General features: G+C 31.7%; 1 protein-coding gene across 28 annotated transcripts in view; it reads right to left on the bottom strand.

Annotated features, from left to right (window-relative positions):
* LOC145291518 (RNA-binding motif, single-stranded-interacting protein 3-like) overlaps window positions 1–17,621 on the bottom strand; it is a 553,599-nt gene that overhangs the window by 198,151 nt on the left and 337,827 nt on the right. For 16 of the 28 annotated variants that reach the window (XR_013869442.1, XR_013869434.1, XR_013869435.1 and 13 more), the window contains exon 2: window positions 10,757–10,789. The exons of the other annotated variants lie outside the window; for them this stretch is intronic. Coding sequence is in view for 8 of the 16 variants with exons in the window: in XM_080137495.1 (XP_079993621.1) it covers window positions 10,757–10,789 (33 nt within the window). In the remaining 8 variants the exon portion in view is untranslated. The remainder of the gene's footprint in view (window positions 1–10,756; window positions 10,790–17,621) is intronic. 28 annotated transcript variants of the gene reach the window in all.

Raw genomic sequence — 17,621 nt, 5'->3', positions numbered from 1 at the left:
GTGATTAAATGAAGCAGTCATATATATATATATATATATATATATATATATATATATATATATATATATTCACCTGTCATTCCTTTTTTTAAAAGATGGAATCGCCTCATCGTTGAAGAAAGGATTCAAGCAAAGAAGGATAGTTTTATAATTATACTTGCGGGGGTACTCAGTGTTGCCCGGGTGTTTAGAGGCGTGTGTGTTGGGATGGGTGGGAAGTTAAATCAAAAAAGAATAAGCAAAGTAATAATCCTGTTTAAATATTATAAAAAAAAAAAAACAATAAACAAACGTGATGCAAACGAACGATGTTAAATTTTTTTTAAATCGGAAAAACAAAAACTAAAAATGAAAACTCGAACGTGATGAAAAAAAAAAAAGAAACGGATGTGATGCAAAACGAATGAAAAAAAATGTTTTGGTAGGTAAGTATGAGGATCGAACTCGAACCCTTGAGGCAAAGTTGTAAATTAAAGTGTGAAAAAAAAAAACAAAAAAAAAACGTGCGACGTTAATCATTGCCCCACCGCGAGATGCTGACAGAAACACGTTTGAATTTATTTAATTACTTGAATTTGGCAGGTGCCCGTTTTAATGAGGTCAAGTTTGACTGCGGGATAGTATTTCATTTACTGTGGAACGCTTTTTTTTATTTTTATTTTTCCAAGATGTTATAGGAAAAAGACTAACCCATATGCGGCGAGTGACAAATGTTGAATATTTATCTTCCCGAAACCGAGCAAATTAAATAGACAAGCGAGCTTCGTTGTTAACTGTGAGATATTACGATTTATATGTGATATAAAAAGTTTTAAAAAGTTGTTAGGTGAGCGACTGCTTCTCTGAAAAAAGCCTTTTGTAGACATACAGAAAAAGCGAACACACACACATACATACATACATTTTCGCTTTTATATATATATATATATATATATATATATATAGATTTTCACTGATGTATACAATGCATCTTCAATATTTTTTTGTTGTTTTTAATTCTTCAGAATATAGCATTTAATCATCAAATGAAAACAGTTAAAAAAAAAAAAAAAAAAAAAAAGATTAGCGGGGGACATTCATTTTTTTCCCCCTTCTATTTAATGCAAGTTTAATAACCTTTTAGCAGGTTTTTAGCCCAAAAGTAACATCCTGTCCCTTCTTTGAAATAAAGTGAACTCTCACCTAAAAGTTGAACAAACCCGCGAAAATTTATAAACTGAAAATGTGTTGTGTAATCGATAAGTGATCTGAAATAAAAAAACAAACAAACTATTTCTTCACACACAGGGTTGCAAAGTAGAAATGTACAAGAATTCCAAAATACCATATTCAGACTACTTATTTCAAAGCCTTCCAATATCCAAACTGTCTGTTGATTCTTCTGAGATTAAAAATCAGATTCAGACTCCTAGCATTGAGTTAGAATTTAGTTCCCGCTTTCCTTCGTAAGCTTGTTAACATCGAGATGTAGGTCAGCGATATTGATGGATTGTTGTGAGTCTCAAAGAGCAAGGGCGTATAAATTAGTTTACTATACCATTAAAATGAGCTGATCTTTGAAAGCTTCATAAATAACAATACAACAGATAACTGATTTTAGTGTAAAGGCACATTGTCTTAAAGAAATCTAGTTTTGTTGACTGGTTTATGGCATTGCAAATCTATTTTAAAACAAATTTATATTATCACAGGCTTTCAAATTAGTTTTAATTTTTTTTTTTTTAACGATCCATAGTTTTCTTCTGTCAATATTGATTTAAACAAGTGTCAAAAATAAACTATTTTATTTGAGATGCATTAGCATCAACTACTGATGAGGAGGAAAAAAAAGCTACCGTCCATCTCATTCTGAAATAAAAATGTGTCCTCACATTATTAGCCAATCTTGAGTTGAGCACTATTGTTAGTGATATTAGCTGCTAGTATTTATCACAATGCAAAACTCTTTGTAAATAAATAGAGTGGTCTAGTAGTTGACGATGTTCATATAAAAACTAACGCTGCCCATCTTGTAGTCAAGTGGTTAGAATTGCTGACCACCAATTACCCAATTGTAGGTTCAATCTTAACTAAAGATGATTGTTAGTCTAGCCACACAGAAGAGCTGTGATATCGTAAAACAGATGACCATGGACTCACTTCTGTTTTTCTTGCTGAATCTTATGAAAAGAAATATGTAAGTATACATATACAAATATCTTTACTCTTAGCGATAATGTCTTACTAGCGGGACCTGTGGAAATTCCATAGGGGACTCATATGAAATATATTGATGTTGACATTCTGTAGATGTTCAGTTTGAATGGAGACACTGATATTATTGTAGCCTTTTTGCTAAAACTGCAAAAGTATTTATCTAAGCTAGTACGAACGCCTGGTAAAGCCAGGTCATAAAATATGCTTGCAGATTTTGTATATGTTATTATAGAGTTAATGTTCTATCGATTTTTATATATTAGAAAGTTGCGATTAAAAAAAAAAAAATATATCCATATGACTTGGGTGCATTAGCTTGAAGCGAAACCAAAATAAAAACTTATGAATATCTCTCTCTCTCTCTCTCTATATATATATATATATATATATATATATATATATATATATATATATATATATATATATATATATATATTCAATACTGTTTTATCTGCTTGGTTACACATGTTTTATCTGCTTGGTTACACAGAAAGCGCTCAATACTATTGCAGAGCAAATATATTTTTTATCACCCTTTTCTCTGCTACGTTACACATGCTTCGATTACCAAATCATATCAACGATCCAGTAACTTTGTCAGACTTGAACAGAAATTGTTATTAATAACCAGTTAATAAATGGTAATAAACATTTCTGTTAAAATCTGACAAAGTTACTGGATCGTTGATATGATTTGGTAACCGAAGCATGTGTAACGTAGCAGAGAAAAGGGTAATAAAAAATATATTTGCTCTGCAATATTGAGCACTTTCTTCAGGTTTTTACTAATTACCAGTTGCTATATATAACTTGTTCCTTCAGCCATAATTGAAACTGAAACCAAAATTTATGAAGAATTCTTGATAAAATTATTTATAAAAAAAAAAAATAGATGACTTAAGTGCCATCAGCTATAATCAAAATGAAACCAAAATTATGAAGAATTCTCGGTAAAATTATTTATGCCAAAAAAATGGAAGTACAAACGACCCAGATGTAAGCGTGACACAGAAAATAACACGTCATCGATTTCAAGTATTGAGCATAAAAGGTATTGCATTACAGACCTTTTTAATATAATTTTGAAAATATGACATAATGCAGGCATTTGCATGTAAGGGAGGAAACTCACCATGGAGGCATCATTACCATGGTGCTACTATTGCTAAAAATAAATAATCTTAATATTTAATGCAATAAAAAATGTGCATATTTCAGGTAAGGCTTTGCAGCTCTGTGGTAGAACACCAGACTACAGACAATGTAGTTGTGAGTTCAATCCTTACCAAAGTCAAACCATGCTGATGACTACAAGTTAATAAGAAACATCTGTCAATGGATAACTTATGTATGTAAAGAAATTATATATATATATATATATATATATATATATGTTATCCACATACAGTACTGTTCCGCTGTATCACAGCTCATTAGTGTGGCTAGACTAGCACCCATCCCTAGCCTGAGATTGAACCTACAACCATTTATTTGATGGTTGGCAGTTCTAACCACAGGCCCAGGGGATCAGCGCTCATAAACAATCTCATCAAATGCCCATTTATATAGAGACCCGTCCACTGCTTTTACAGTGCTGAGTATATCATTGAAACATGGTAGTGCTTGAATGATATGGTTAAGTGTTAGTTTTATTCATTTAGAATTTCTTTAAAGCTTCACCGCTCACTCATTTTTTTTACCAAATTTCACAATTTTTACAGTTCATAGGTCATCTTCTCAGCTTTATATTTAAAAAAATTTTTTTTCAATTTTTGTTCAGTAAAACAAAAGTTATAAAATTACTGGTGTTCAAAAGTTCTCAGAATCTGTAAGAAACGAATCAACGTTTAATTCTGATTGGCTGTTGGTTGCCATAGCAACAAAATCTTATGCTACCTCAAATCGGCTGGGAATGGCAGAGATGATGATGTAATATAAGATACAAAAAAAAAAAAAAAAGTTTCCCCAGATTTGTAGCAAAGTGCTAATGTAGGGAAAAAAATGGGGATACCCAATTCTTGAAGACAACAATATATATCAATTCACTGTTGCCATGCTCAATCGCTAACTGACCTTTTGTCTTGGCTCGCCGGCCAAAACTGCCTGTTTACAAATTTACTTAATTACGTCTTTTATTCTATTTTTTTTTTTATTTAGTTAATTTAAGTTGGTAATATTTTTTTTTTATGGATTATTGACAAAGCAAAGTCAATGAAAAATCATGGATTCATAGAAAAATGCGAGCATGAAAAGTAATATGGCTAAGATTAAACTTAGAAAAATAAAAGGACTAGTTGTTAAAACTGGAAAAGAAAAAGACAAAATATTCTAGTAAAAAATATAATAAATTTATAATTTAAAATATTGCAGTATTAAGAATTGATTATATAACGTCAAATAGAATTTTTAAAAAATTCTTAATGCTTCTTATGTAATATATATATATATATATATATATATATATGGATAAGTTCTGCAATGTGTGTGTGTATATATACATATATATATTACTAAACTTTGTTGAAATTAAAAGACTTACATTTTTTCTTTTTTTTAACTTGTTTATTTCATTTTAGATCTCTTCTCTTCATTACAGCCGTTTCGTTAATGGGATGGCAATTTTATGATTTTATGTATTCAGAAAAATCTTTCTCACCAACTCATCAGATGTGATTTCCATTCGATGTTACCAACAAAAAGTTAATTTTGTACATATGATAAATCTGGTGCTTTCGTTTGAGGAAAAGAAATTCCATCCCCACGTTGTAACAAGTCAGCCATCTTGGGTATCATATATATGGACAAAAATACTTCTCAACAAGAGGTGATGTTATGCATGCATTCGTATGCAAGGGAGGAAACTCTTAAGACTTAGCAGCAGACCCATACTACTATTACTAATTAAAAACAACAAATTACCTTATATATCTTCTATATACAAAAAAATATTCTGGTTTAGAAGATTGTTATGATAGAGACAGTTTTTAAGTAATGACTCAAATAATGTAAGGTAGATTAAATCATAACATTAAAATACGAGTTATCCTCTTTATATCTGAATTATTATCAAGCATCTTGTTTTTTACATTTATTTTTTTATATCTTCCCTGCATTAATAACATTTTGTGATCATTGTGTTTCTCACCCAAGTGTGAATTGCACACTTTTTTAATGTAAATTTTATCAAGATAATCATTATAATAAAACAATAAGAACTAATGTTTTATATTTTTTCTTGTATAACTTGAAAAAATCATACCAAAATGATACTGACCAACCTCAGTCAATACAGAGTTGGCACACTTTGATAATAGTAAAAAAGTTAAAAAAAATAAATAAATAAATAAAAATAAATAAAAATAAGAACGATTCTTTCTTTAATGACATTGAAAATCTGCAGAAAGCTAATATACTTGCAGCAACATGTCACTAATTGCAGGTCAAAAGATCGAAGAACATAATCTCTAGTAGAAGACTGGTTTTCCACCAAAATCAACAAAATCTGCCGAAAAATACTACTTTCCCGAGGAACTGCCCAAGATTGATATCATCATTCTTCCTTTTTGCAAAAAGGAAGATAAATGCCAACATCAAAATTAACGAGGTATCATCCTGATCAACATCAAACTTAACGAGGTATCATCCTGATCAACATCAAAATTAACGAGGTATCATCCTGATCAACATCAAAACTAACGAGGTATCATCCTGATCAACATCAAAACTAACGAGGTATCATCCTGATCAACATCAAAATTAACGATGTATCATCCTGATCAACATCAAAAATTAACGAGGTATCATCCTGATCAACATCAAAATTAACGAGGTATCATCCTGATCAACATCAAAATTAACGATGTATCATCCTGATCAACATCAAAAATTAACGAGGTATCATCCTGATCAACATCAAAATTAACGAGGTATCATCCTGATCAACATCAAAATTAACGAGGTATCATCCTGGTCAACATCAAAATTAACGAGGTATCATCCTGATCAACATCAAAATTAACGAGGTATCATCCTGATCAACATCAAAATTAACGATGTATCATCCTGATCAACATCACAAGCTAACTAATTTTTATTTATCAGCACTTAACTTTACACAGATGTACGCATAACAGGTTTTCATTCAGCATAGAGTGCTTGAATATTGATGGTCAAATTTACAACATGCTTCACTTCACGTTTTTGATCCTGTGAATTATTGAGTTCTATCAAGTGAGGCTACCAATTAATTTGAAATAAAGTCCGCTGATACAGTACAAATGCTTCAATATTGACCGAGTTCATCACAAATCATAAGTTTACTCTGGTGTTTCTGTTGTACCCTAATGATGCTGTCACAAATCTTGACAATGTGGATAACATTGTATTTTTTTTGAGAGTTTTGATGTTCACATCACCTTTTCAGCTCGCCTAAAAATAGCAAAAGCCAAGATCATGACAACCAGTATAGATCCTGTTAATATTTTAAATGCAGGAAATCTTTATGGTATGACATGCGAATTTATGGTTGTACTATTAATTGGCCACAATTGTCCTAGTTTTTGCAAAACTTTGCTGCTACTTAATTATGTTACTGCCAAATAAAATCACAACTCACAGATTTTATTTGGTCACTTTTTATATGTGATGTTGATCAGGATGATACCTCATTAATTTTGATGTTGATCCGGATTTTATTTGGTCAAAATGGTCACTGATTTATAGACTGACAAAAGGCTTGTTATGAGGCCAACAGAATCGGCTTCCAATCAACAAAAATAACATCCCTCTCAGCAGATCAAGTCAAATTTGATCACCTGTTAGAACATTAAAATCTGTTGGCCCAGGACCTTTATGAAATGGACATAATTTCTATAGAATCTTAAGCGGCCAGCTTTCTCAGCATGCAACCTTTTTCTGAGAGGTGATTATCATTCAAAGTGATTTGTACAAACATGATGCATGTTTACACAAATCATAATGCCCTCTGGCCAAACTGCGCAAGAAATACATAAATATTCAGCAAAACATGTTTATTCATCTTCAGAGCTCGTATTTATTTGCAGAGTTAAGCACAAAAAGTCGATTTTTAATGTGGAGAAAATTCAGCTCCCAAGTACTCTGATTTGGTACAAATATAAAAATTGCCCCAGTCTAGGAGAATTTCTTAACTGACTAAAGACAAAAAGATGAAGTATAGTATCAGAACAGATACTACACTTTGCTTCTAATCAAAAGCCTCCTTTAGAGTTACCTTGGTGGAAAAGTTAATAGAGAGCTGTGTGTGAAATGACACCATGGTAGGGGAAAAAAATAAAAAGACTAAAAAAGAATGTGTGCACAGACAGAGAAGCACATTTGAAATGACGTTTGAGAAATCAGAGAAAAAGAGCAAAGAGCATGTTAGATACGTGGGTGACATCACAGCCGTAATGAAAAGTCATGTGATGGGAGAATGAGGAAATAAACAAGAAAAAAAAAAAAATAAAAAAAATAAAAGAGTCGAGTTATTACTTGTCCTATGTTCCTTGCAACACAGACTGCATACGTGTGAGTACCTTATGTAAATGTGTACTATGTTATATGGTGACGTCAGTTCTAAAATTTGGCCGGTATCAGAGAAAAATGTACACATGAAATAATGCACATAAGATGGGCCAATCATATCTTCAAGGTTCTTTGATTGGTTTGGTTATCATAGATTTATGGAATTCTAATTCATATTCAAATGGACGCCATATTTGGTTTCAGCAAATTTTCTTGCTGACAACATGTGCTAATATTACTCCATTGTTGTATTTATTGTTGATAAATAATGTACATTCTAATACTTTTATTGATATAGAAACAGATGTGCCAAAATATATATATAAAATGTATTCAAACCTATAAATTATGTTGCCACAATGTCTAACATCATGCTCATACTATAAGTACCGACATAAATACGTTTACCTCAGATCTGTGCACATTGTATTCTTATGCACATTTGAAAAATGGCATCTTACATATTTTCACTGTGCTAAGGATATAATTTTATCAGACAACAATACCTTTCCTGTTCTTTTTCTTCAGTTTTCAAAAATTATTACAAGAACTCATTTAATCTAAATTCAGTATTTTTTTAATTCTTTTTTTTTTTTTTTTTTTTTGGATAAACAATGTAAGTAAAACCAGCCAATTCTGTTTGTTCATTTCCTTTCATTCTCTTTTATAAAACAACCATTTCAATCTCGCATTTCTTTATCACAAATAAAAAATCTCACTACATGCAGCTACGTATTATACAAAAAATTTATTTATTTTTTTCTTGGAATGCATAGCCAATATAAAAAAAATTAACATACAGAAACATAAAAAGAAAAGTCACTTTTTCTAAATAAAACTTATAAAAGTTAATCCTTTCATTTATCAAGTTATTACTTTTAATGACTTTCTCCAATAACAACTTAATGTTATTTCATGTACAGCTTTGTTAATCATTACAATATTGATGGTTAACATATTTATAAAATCATTGGACATTGTATGCTTTCAATATCCCTATTTTTGTTTTTAACAGATGTTTTCTGGAGATAACATCTTTGCTTGAATTGCTAATCTTTGGGATTCCCTCCCTGCTCAGTGTTTCCCTGCATTAACATGCAGAAATTTAAATTTAATGCAAATAAACATCTTGCTTTACAAATTCTCACTCAGGAAGACTCCATTAATATGTCACTTAAATTACAGCAGCTCCTTATGCCACAGCAGCAATTTGTGTTATTTTGGGGATGAAATAAAGAAAATGTTTATTTTCTTTAAAAAGAAATTGCGTTAACTTTCCATGTTTCAAAGAATTTTGTAAGACTTCTATTTTGAAAAACATTTCTTTAAATCAGATTCCCGTTTCATATTTGAAAACCTGTGATTCTTTGGGTCACAAGTCATCTAGGATCTACTTTAATTGACCCTAACCCGGACCTGAATTATGATGTAGATGATTTAAAAAATATTTGTTAATTTTAGATGGCGGCATACTGAATGTAAGCAATGGACAGTGGCATCTGTCCAGATACTGAACTAATACGTACAAGGCGTGTTTGAATCAATTCCCACTTTATGCTGTTATATTCATTTATTTACGACTTAACGAATTAGTTTAACCAGGCCATAAAGGGTTAATGTCATAATGGATCTTTCCAGTATCTTCAAACAATTCATAAATAGCCTTATACTCTGTATATAATGTGCCAGTTTGAAAAACTTTGAAATTTACATGTACATAAAATGACTATAATCAGAAAAAGCACAATAATAACCAAATTTCATAATCTCCGAAAGTAAATAAATGGGAGAAATTATGGAATTCCTTGAAATGATGAGTTTCATTTTTTGGTCAACTTTTAAAAACATTTTAAAGAAAAATGTCAAAATGAAAACCACACATTTCCACACTTTCTCATAACTTTTAAGCCAATGATGATATTTGCAAGTTTTAAAATTTCTTTACATTTAAGTGGATAGAATTAAAAATTAAAAAGAAAAAAAAAATTAGCTTGAGCAATGGAAGCAAACCTAGAGCAAAAAATAACTTTAAATCATCAGAAATTTTGCGAGACAGTGGCAGGTGCCATTTCTGAAATCATAGGAAAGACTAAATGAGAGGAGACATTTTAAAGATGGTCAAGCTACATGCTTAAAATGTAGTTAAAATCTTTCTCTTCTCCCACCTTTAACCTTACAGCCTACTGGACGATCATGGTAAATATATCATTCATCTTCCAAGATCCTATTGTTGAATTAATTGAATAATTAATGCAAGAAGCATGTTAGATTGATTTCCATTACAGTTAACACACACACACGAATGATGATGCTGGCAAAAAGACAAGGTATAATTTTAAGTTGATTTAATTAATAATTAAATTACTTTTTAGAAATGGCTGCACAAAGGTCACTCTGGTGATCTTGAGTTATTTAGCAACTGATTGAATTTTTCTGATGAAAAATCAAAAGTGAACGATGAAACCAGCACAAATGCTGCAGATTTCTTCCAAAACATCTTCAAAATGAATTCTTTTAAACAAAGCAAACCATTTCAAAACAGAAGAAAAAGAGGTTTATAGAAGACTTGAGCAAATTATTACAAAAGAAAAAATGTAGTTTAAGTTCATAGGTAGACTAGCCAAGTTCAACATACCACATACTTAACACTTAAATAAGCTGACTTACCAATCGAAAATTCACAAATATGAAAGAGAATTCAACTATATAGCAGTTAAACAGAAATAAGGGTTCTTAACTTAAACTGTGAAACAGAAAACAGCGATCATCAGCCGTTTACCTTGTAACTGTTTTGGAGATTTAAAAGAACAACTATTCATGGCTCTTCAGTGATACTGATCAAAATATTAGTTCCACAAATAATCAAATGTAGACATAAATTACTACTAATTTATATATATATATATATATATATATATATATATATACACACACACATACATACATACATACCACTATATATAGAAGATGAGATTTATGGAAGTGAAAAATGATAATGAAAATGTGGACAAATTACCTTTGACCTCAGGAAATGAGCATCATCATAGATCTGAAATATAAAAAAGGATGAAGTTGTGTATTTTGAAGGGGACAAGCAGATGACAGTGTCAGAACGTAAACATGGTTTTTGAATGAGTAGAAAAAGGGCACTGGGTCCTAATTTTATTTTCTCCATTAGTTTGAAATAAGGGGAAAAAAATCCTTTTAAGAAAGAACAGATATTTGCCAACAGTGGCAATCTGTGTGTGAGAAAAGATTTGAACAGATTTCTCCAAACAAATGAACATTTATGTCTTGTTTGAATTATTCCAATTACTATTCACATCTTGGTTGTTACTTCTGTAACGTTTCAGCTGTTGTAACCGCTGGCCTTCATCAGCTGCATCATTTTCAAGTTTGAAAATCTTTATGTAAAAGTTTATTTGTTGGAATTGATTGACAATAAGTTTTAAGTGATTGTCTTCTGGAGGTTGAAGGTTCAATCCTTATTATAGGTGATGATAAAGAATAACAATGATTTAACACTTCTACACAGTCATGGCTGATGAAACGAGAACAATCTAACCCCATGGATTGAATAAAAGGTTCAGTTTGAAACTTCATATAGATTCCAGAGTTTGAAAAGATGTGTCTGAAAAGGGGTTGGCATTTAATTCACAGGGGTAAATTATTCTTATTCTATCAGCGATACGAGATTAAAAGTGCTCATTTTATGCTATTCTTGGTTACCCTCCCCCTGTAGTAAATATTGTCCCTTCAAATTCCAGATAATTTTCACCGATTGTTAACTAATGCTTTCAACCATTAGGTCATGGCTAATAGAATGTGAACTATCTATCCTGCATTCAGTTCAAAATTCTGTTCAAATTACCGAGTTCAAATAGTTTTCCAGAGTTTGAAAAGATGCACAAGAAAATCAGAGGTTACATTGGCTGAAACTTTGTGAATATAACAACCAAGATGAGAATAGTAGCTCAAATAATACACATTATCAATCTCCATCTCAAAAAGTTCTGAAACACAAGAACTTAATTTCTTATATTTACTTTCACCCTTCTAATATTTAAATAAACTAGATTTAAGATATATATTTTCCTTATCCTAAATTTGCAATGTCCCATCACTGATCGCCCCCACCTCCCGTTAAGTCAGTTAATCAGATCTACAATGATCAACATCACTGCTTGTTCAGCTACTATTTTCTCTCCACATTTCACTTTTCCCTCTCCTTCCTCTTTTCGGAATCCCTCAATACTACCCTCCCTTCCTACATTCCTGTAAATACCATTCTTTTTTATAAACATGATTAAAACATTATTCTTGTTACTTTAAGTTCTCTGAATAAAAGGACCAAAATATTAGTTAAAGGTGTTTTTCTTATTTTTACTCATACTGAACAATAAACCATCAATCCTCAATTCAAAAATTTCAAAACAAAATAAAGTTTAGTTTGAGAGAGAGAGAGAGAGAGACAGAGAGAGAGAGAAAATTAAGTTGTGATATATAGACAAAAAAAAAAGAAAAAAAAAGTACCCCACCCCCTATATATCAGTCAGTTTTTATGTAGTCATATCACTTCGTACATGCTCAATCCAAGTCTTCCTTCCTCACTATGCTCCGTAGTACATGGGATGTATAGGCAGTTATGGAGTTGATGAAATAGGTAGAATGCTGCACATGATCAAACTATCCGAGACCCGAAGCACATAAGACATCCATAATCCCAATAATACCAAGATTTCGGATGAAGTATAGTTAAAAATATCCTTTCCTCTAGTTTGCAACTTCACACGCATAATGACCATGGTATGATCATTATGTGAAAGCCGCTGCAAATCAGAAGTTTGGAACTCCTGCCACACTGCTATGCAAGACAGGAGTATGAACATAAGTAAAACTTTGTCCTCAATTCTAAATGAAATGTGTGTAGGTGTTCCTGAACCTTAAACAACAGCGAGCAGTAATAGCACATTTGCAACCACCACCAATATTTTTTTTTTTTTTTTTACTAACTAGTTATCACGTATGACCAAAGCCACTCGAGGATAAAGGTTAATGAGATGGAAGATTGACAGTTGAATGGTAAAGAATATTACGAAAGGATAGAAAAAAAGAGACTTCACATAATCACTTAAAACAACAGTCGGCCCTTTTATCATAAACATTGTTCATGGAATGTACAGATAGGGATAAAATAGGGAAAGGGTATGAAGCTACTAAAAGTAAACTCTGCGAGCACTTTCTACTCTCCATTAAACTGAAATTGAGTAAATAATTTCAGTGAAAATGAAGAATTCAGATCAGAATGGGAAATTTAAATGTAAACTCAAAGTCTGTATTTCTCAAGTTCTTGTGAAGATGATGAACATGAACAACAGAACAAAATTAAAGGATGTGCCTCATCGTGGAAACCAAGTTGCAATGAAAGGATTGAATTCGATTAAGAACCGATTCAAAACAAAAACAAAAAAAAACCCAGCCAAACACTCTGCATTTAGTAGTTCATGTTATGGTTAAAACAGGATCATTAGAGAAAACATTTTTTTTTTAGTGCAGCATAATCTATATAGAAAGTAGTGATAAGACGATTCCAATATATCCCCACCCCCTCATTCTGATACAATTACAAATTCTGATTCCTCTTTTTTGGATCAGAACCAGTACCATTATTCTAATGTGATTTCATTAAAAATTTCATAAACTAATCTTGAAGTACTTAAAATAAGTCTCTATACTTCTATTTATTATCTCAAACAATATTTAAAAAAAAAAAAAAAAAAATCCCAATTATTTAATATAAGGAATAACAATTACGTGACCGATATTTTCAATTATTGGCTTTAATCATTTTTCGGTTTCTAATAATATCAATACACATGACAGCAGACGTTTCCTGGAAATAGTTTTTATTTTAGTACATAAAAAGGATTTCAATCTCTTACGTTTGTCTTCAGATTTTCAATGGAATTCAAGTAAAGACGTTTGGCAGGTTACTTCAATACCTTTCTTGCTATAATCATCGCATTTATAACGTGTTGTGTCATGAGTTTCGTATTAACATATTGAAACGTTCAGCCTTTTGTTCGCTTTATTTTAATACTCAAATCCTAATCTTTATCCATGCTTCCTTGTACTCTTACTAATTCTTCTGGCCCACAAGCAGAAAAACATCCACAAAGCATAATGTACTTGTATCACTTTGTGTTATTGTTGGGGGAGGAGGAGGGGGGGATTATTTTTTTAGTTTGTGAGCTCCATTTGATATACTCCATACACATCGATGACAAGAAGTTTTGAGACATGTGGCCAGAACACATGACCTAACAAAAGATCTGCTCTTTGCTCCAACCCTTGGCAAAAGAGGACATGGAAGACCAAAAACAAAAATGTCAGACAATGTGAAGGATATCATGGACATTAGCATAGCCGAGTCGTCCAGAATGGCGCAGAACTGGAGTCAATAGTAATGATTCATGAAGAGTGCCACAACTGGCCAGTAATGCCCATTCTGTTAAAGAAAGAAATACACACTGAGAGTTCACATGTGTGACCAAATTATTGTTAATTCTTATGTGACTAGAAAACAGAGTTCCTGTGTTCTCGACTTTTGGCATAAGCTAATTTGCTCTTTAGGTAGTTAGCCTTAAATGAGGGCGTTTTCTTTTTGGATGACTTGTTGCTAAAAAGGTATCTAGTGGCAGTCTACAACAATACATTCAACTGTTTTTTTTTTTCATTGACAGCAGTAACCCCCCCCCCCCTGACCCTGAATGTTGCCTGGTAGTGTATTTATTTGCAGTTTTAGTTTTTTTTTAAAGCTATGTCAGAGGTTATTCTTTTATCCGAAATATTTTTTATTTCAAAGGGAGGTAATTATGGATGAATACAAAGTTTTATCCTTTTTTATTTTTTTAAATTTTATTTTTAAGGTGTTGGTGTCAATTTCAGAGCATTTAATTGTTTGCAAAGCGGCATAGATCAATTATCTTGCTTACATGCATCAACCATCTGTTGTATATTGGATTCCCGGATAGCACTAGATGACCTGATGGAATAAAGAGGCAAGGGGGTGGGGCTGCAATATGTTCAAATGTTATAAAATATGAAAGATGCAATGGCAGAGGAATGTACTGAAATGGATGTTTTCGATAGAATGCGTTAGAAGAGAAATAGTTAAAACAGTGGCATGTTTGCAGTTAGAACCAAATTGAATCAAAAAGGACTTTTCCATTATATCAAAAAAGGGTGTGTGTTAAAATGTTTTTCACTCCTAATGGGGTATGCCAACAATGATTTTGATGATTGTTTTTATAACCATAAGCTATAATAACCAACCACAAGTTATAATTACCAACCAATCAGAAGCTTCCAAAGGTACTATAAAAATTGTCGAATTTTGGATTCAATCAGTTCGCCATCATCTGTCACGAACCTGCATCTGAATCTTAGCCACCATCTTTGTTACTAGGAATTACTTAACACTCAAACTCGGAACTGCACTGAACCTTCACCACCATCTTTGTTCAACATAATGTCTCAACACGTAACAATTTATAATGAAAGATTGGAATTTTAGTTTAGAATAATGAAAATACAGTTAACCAAAAGCAATAAAGTTGACCTGTTTGTGTGATGTCAAATGATTAACAATAAGTTTTATATTGATGAAGCACAGACCAGTAAACAGTCAGATATATAGATTATACATAGACCACAGAGACACACAAACATTATATATATATATATATATATATATATATATATATATAGACATGCTGCTATGCAATATTGTTATTTGATGCTGTTTGCCAACTTGTGCAATGCTGTGGAATTGAACCAGAACATGGAAGATAAGTGCCCATGGAAAAAAAAAATATATAGAAAAGAACGAAGAGAGACTGAGAAGTTAGTTAAAAAAAAAATAAAATAAACAGTATATATATATATATATATATATATATATATATATATATATATAGAAAGAAAGGGTATAAGAAAAGAAAATACATATACACACAAACATGGCATGAAAAAAAAAGGACCATAAATAAATGGAAAAGGGATTAAAGAAATAAAATGAGAAAAAAGAGATATGTCAAAATATTAAATTGTTGACTGAAAAGGAAAAAGTCAATACATTTTTGCAATCAAATGAATTATTGTTTGAAATTGTTTTGGGGAAATTGTTTCTAATGTAACACACGGGGGTTATGAAAACTGACAGATTGCTCTGTACAGGTTGTCAAGCAGTTAAAAAATTATTTTCGAAAAATGAGTTTTTTTTTTGTGTTTGTAAGTTGGAAAATTAAATGTACTTTTGTTATGTATCAAGGTTGGTAAAATTAAACATTCTTACATGTTTTTTGTATTCCGTTGTTGAAATCATGAAATGTATTTTTTTTCTTCAGGGTTTGGAAATTGAACATTCTTACTGTTGAGAAATGGACATTCCTTTAATGTGAAGATTTTGTTTTCCCAATGTTGGACTCAACTTTTGGAAGTTTTTTTCGGTTAAGAACTGGGAAATGTTTTATTATTGGTCTGTTAATGTATGTAATGTTTATTCGGATATATATATATATATATTTGAATCTATTATACGTTTTGTTTATTTCTCAGAGTTGCAATGCAGCAAATTGAGTAAAGAAAAAAACAAACAAAAAAGTATTAGAGTAAATTGAGTTGTTAAACTGATGGTCAGCATATAAGATTAGAAGTTAAGAGGAGTATAAGAAGGAGCATGTTTACGTAATGAGTAAACTATTTTATTATTTTGAGAATGGTTCATAAGACCCCCCCCCCCCAACCAAAAAAAAAAAAAAAAAAAAAAAAAATAGTAAGGATCTATATTTCAGAAATCTTGTGACCAGCTTGAAGCATGAAGTCATTAGATAGCTTCAAATATGGAAACACCTTATTTCTTCCGTCCAAATTATGAACCTAGGAAAAACTGGTTGCAGATACCAACTTGGAGGTACACATAGAAATATTCCACCACATACCATTATAAGCGTCTGCTGTTTATGCTAAGTCGGGCCATTCGGTTGTGAATCAGTCAAAGGGAAAAGAAAAAAAAAGGTGAAGATAAAATAAGAATGCCACCAATATGTAATAAATTTAATAATTGAAATGTACTCCCAAACAAGAATTATAGGGTAAATTGTTCACACAGGGGAGCTGAACCTTAGTGTGGATGACAAGGTACCATATTAAGTCACTTTGAGAGGTATGCATGTGGGATAACCCTGATTTTGTATTTTGGAGCAGTCTAGCAGGGACATTTGGAAGGGGGATCACACATGCTGTCGCAAAACAATAGGTTTTAAGGGTTTAAGTAGAGTGCTTCTTTGTTGGCCACAAATGAGGTTAAAGTCGTCCTCTAAAGTAAGGGATATAGTTAGGAAATGTGCAATGTTTTCTGAGGATCTGTGCCAGGTTTGCTGAGATTCCAGAGCTTGGAAATCCAAGTGAATCAGGGACCTTGTGTAAGCAAAAGTCTTTGGTTTTGATCTCCAAAGCGAAATGAGTATAGTGGTTGATGGGATCGTTGGTTAGGGAATACAAAGAACCAAAGAGTTACTAACACCCATTGGAGAGAGAGAGGGTCAGAAGAACTATCAGACGTGATGTCATCATGTGGTAAGGCGAAAGGAGGCCCTGATTAACTATGGCAAAAGGGTGAGTGGACAAAAAAAGACAACATCAATTAGAGGAAGTAGAATCTACACAGAGAAAAAAATACCATCAGCCTGAAAAGGAGGCTTTTCCAGTCTAAATAAAATAAGGGGGGGGGGAACAGTCAATGGGTGATGACTGACCAAAGAAAGAAAATAATAATAATAATAGGGATGGTGTCTGACCTTTTTCTTAGTCAGAGATGT

The sequence above is a fragment of the Euprymna scolopes genome, chromosome 12 (assembly GCF_053919585.1).
Source record: "Euprymna scolopes isolate OS-2025 chromosome 12, ASM5391958v1, whole genome shotgun sequence".
NCBI lineage: Eukaryota > Metazoa > Mollusca > Cephalopoda > Sepiida > Sepiolidae > Euprymna > Euprymna scolopes.
This window is presented reverse-complemented; position numbering and strand designations above follow the sequence as displayed.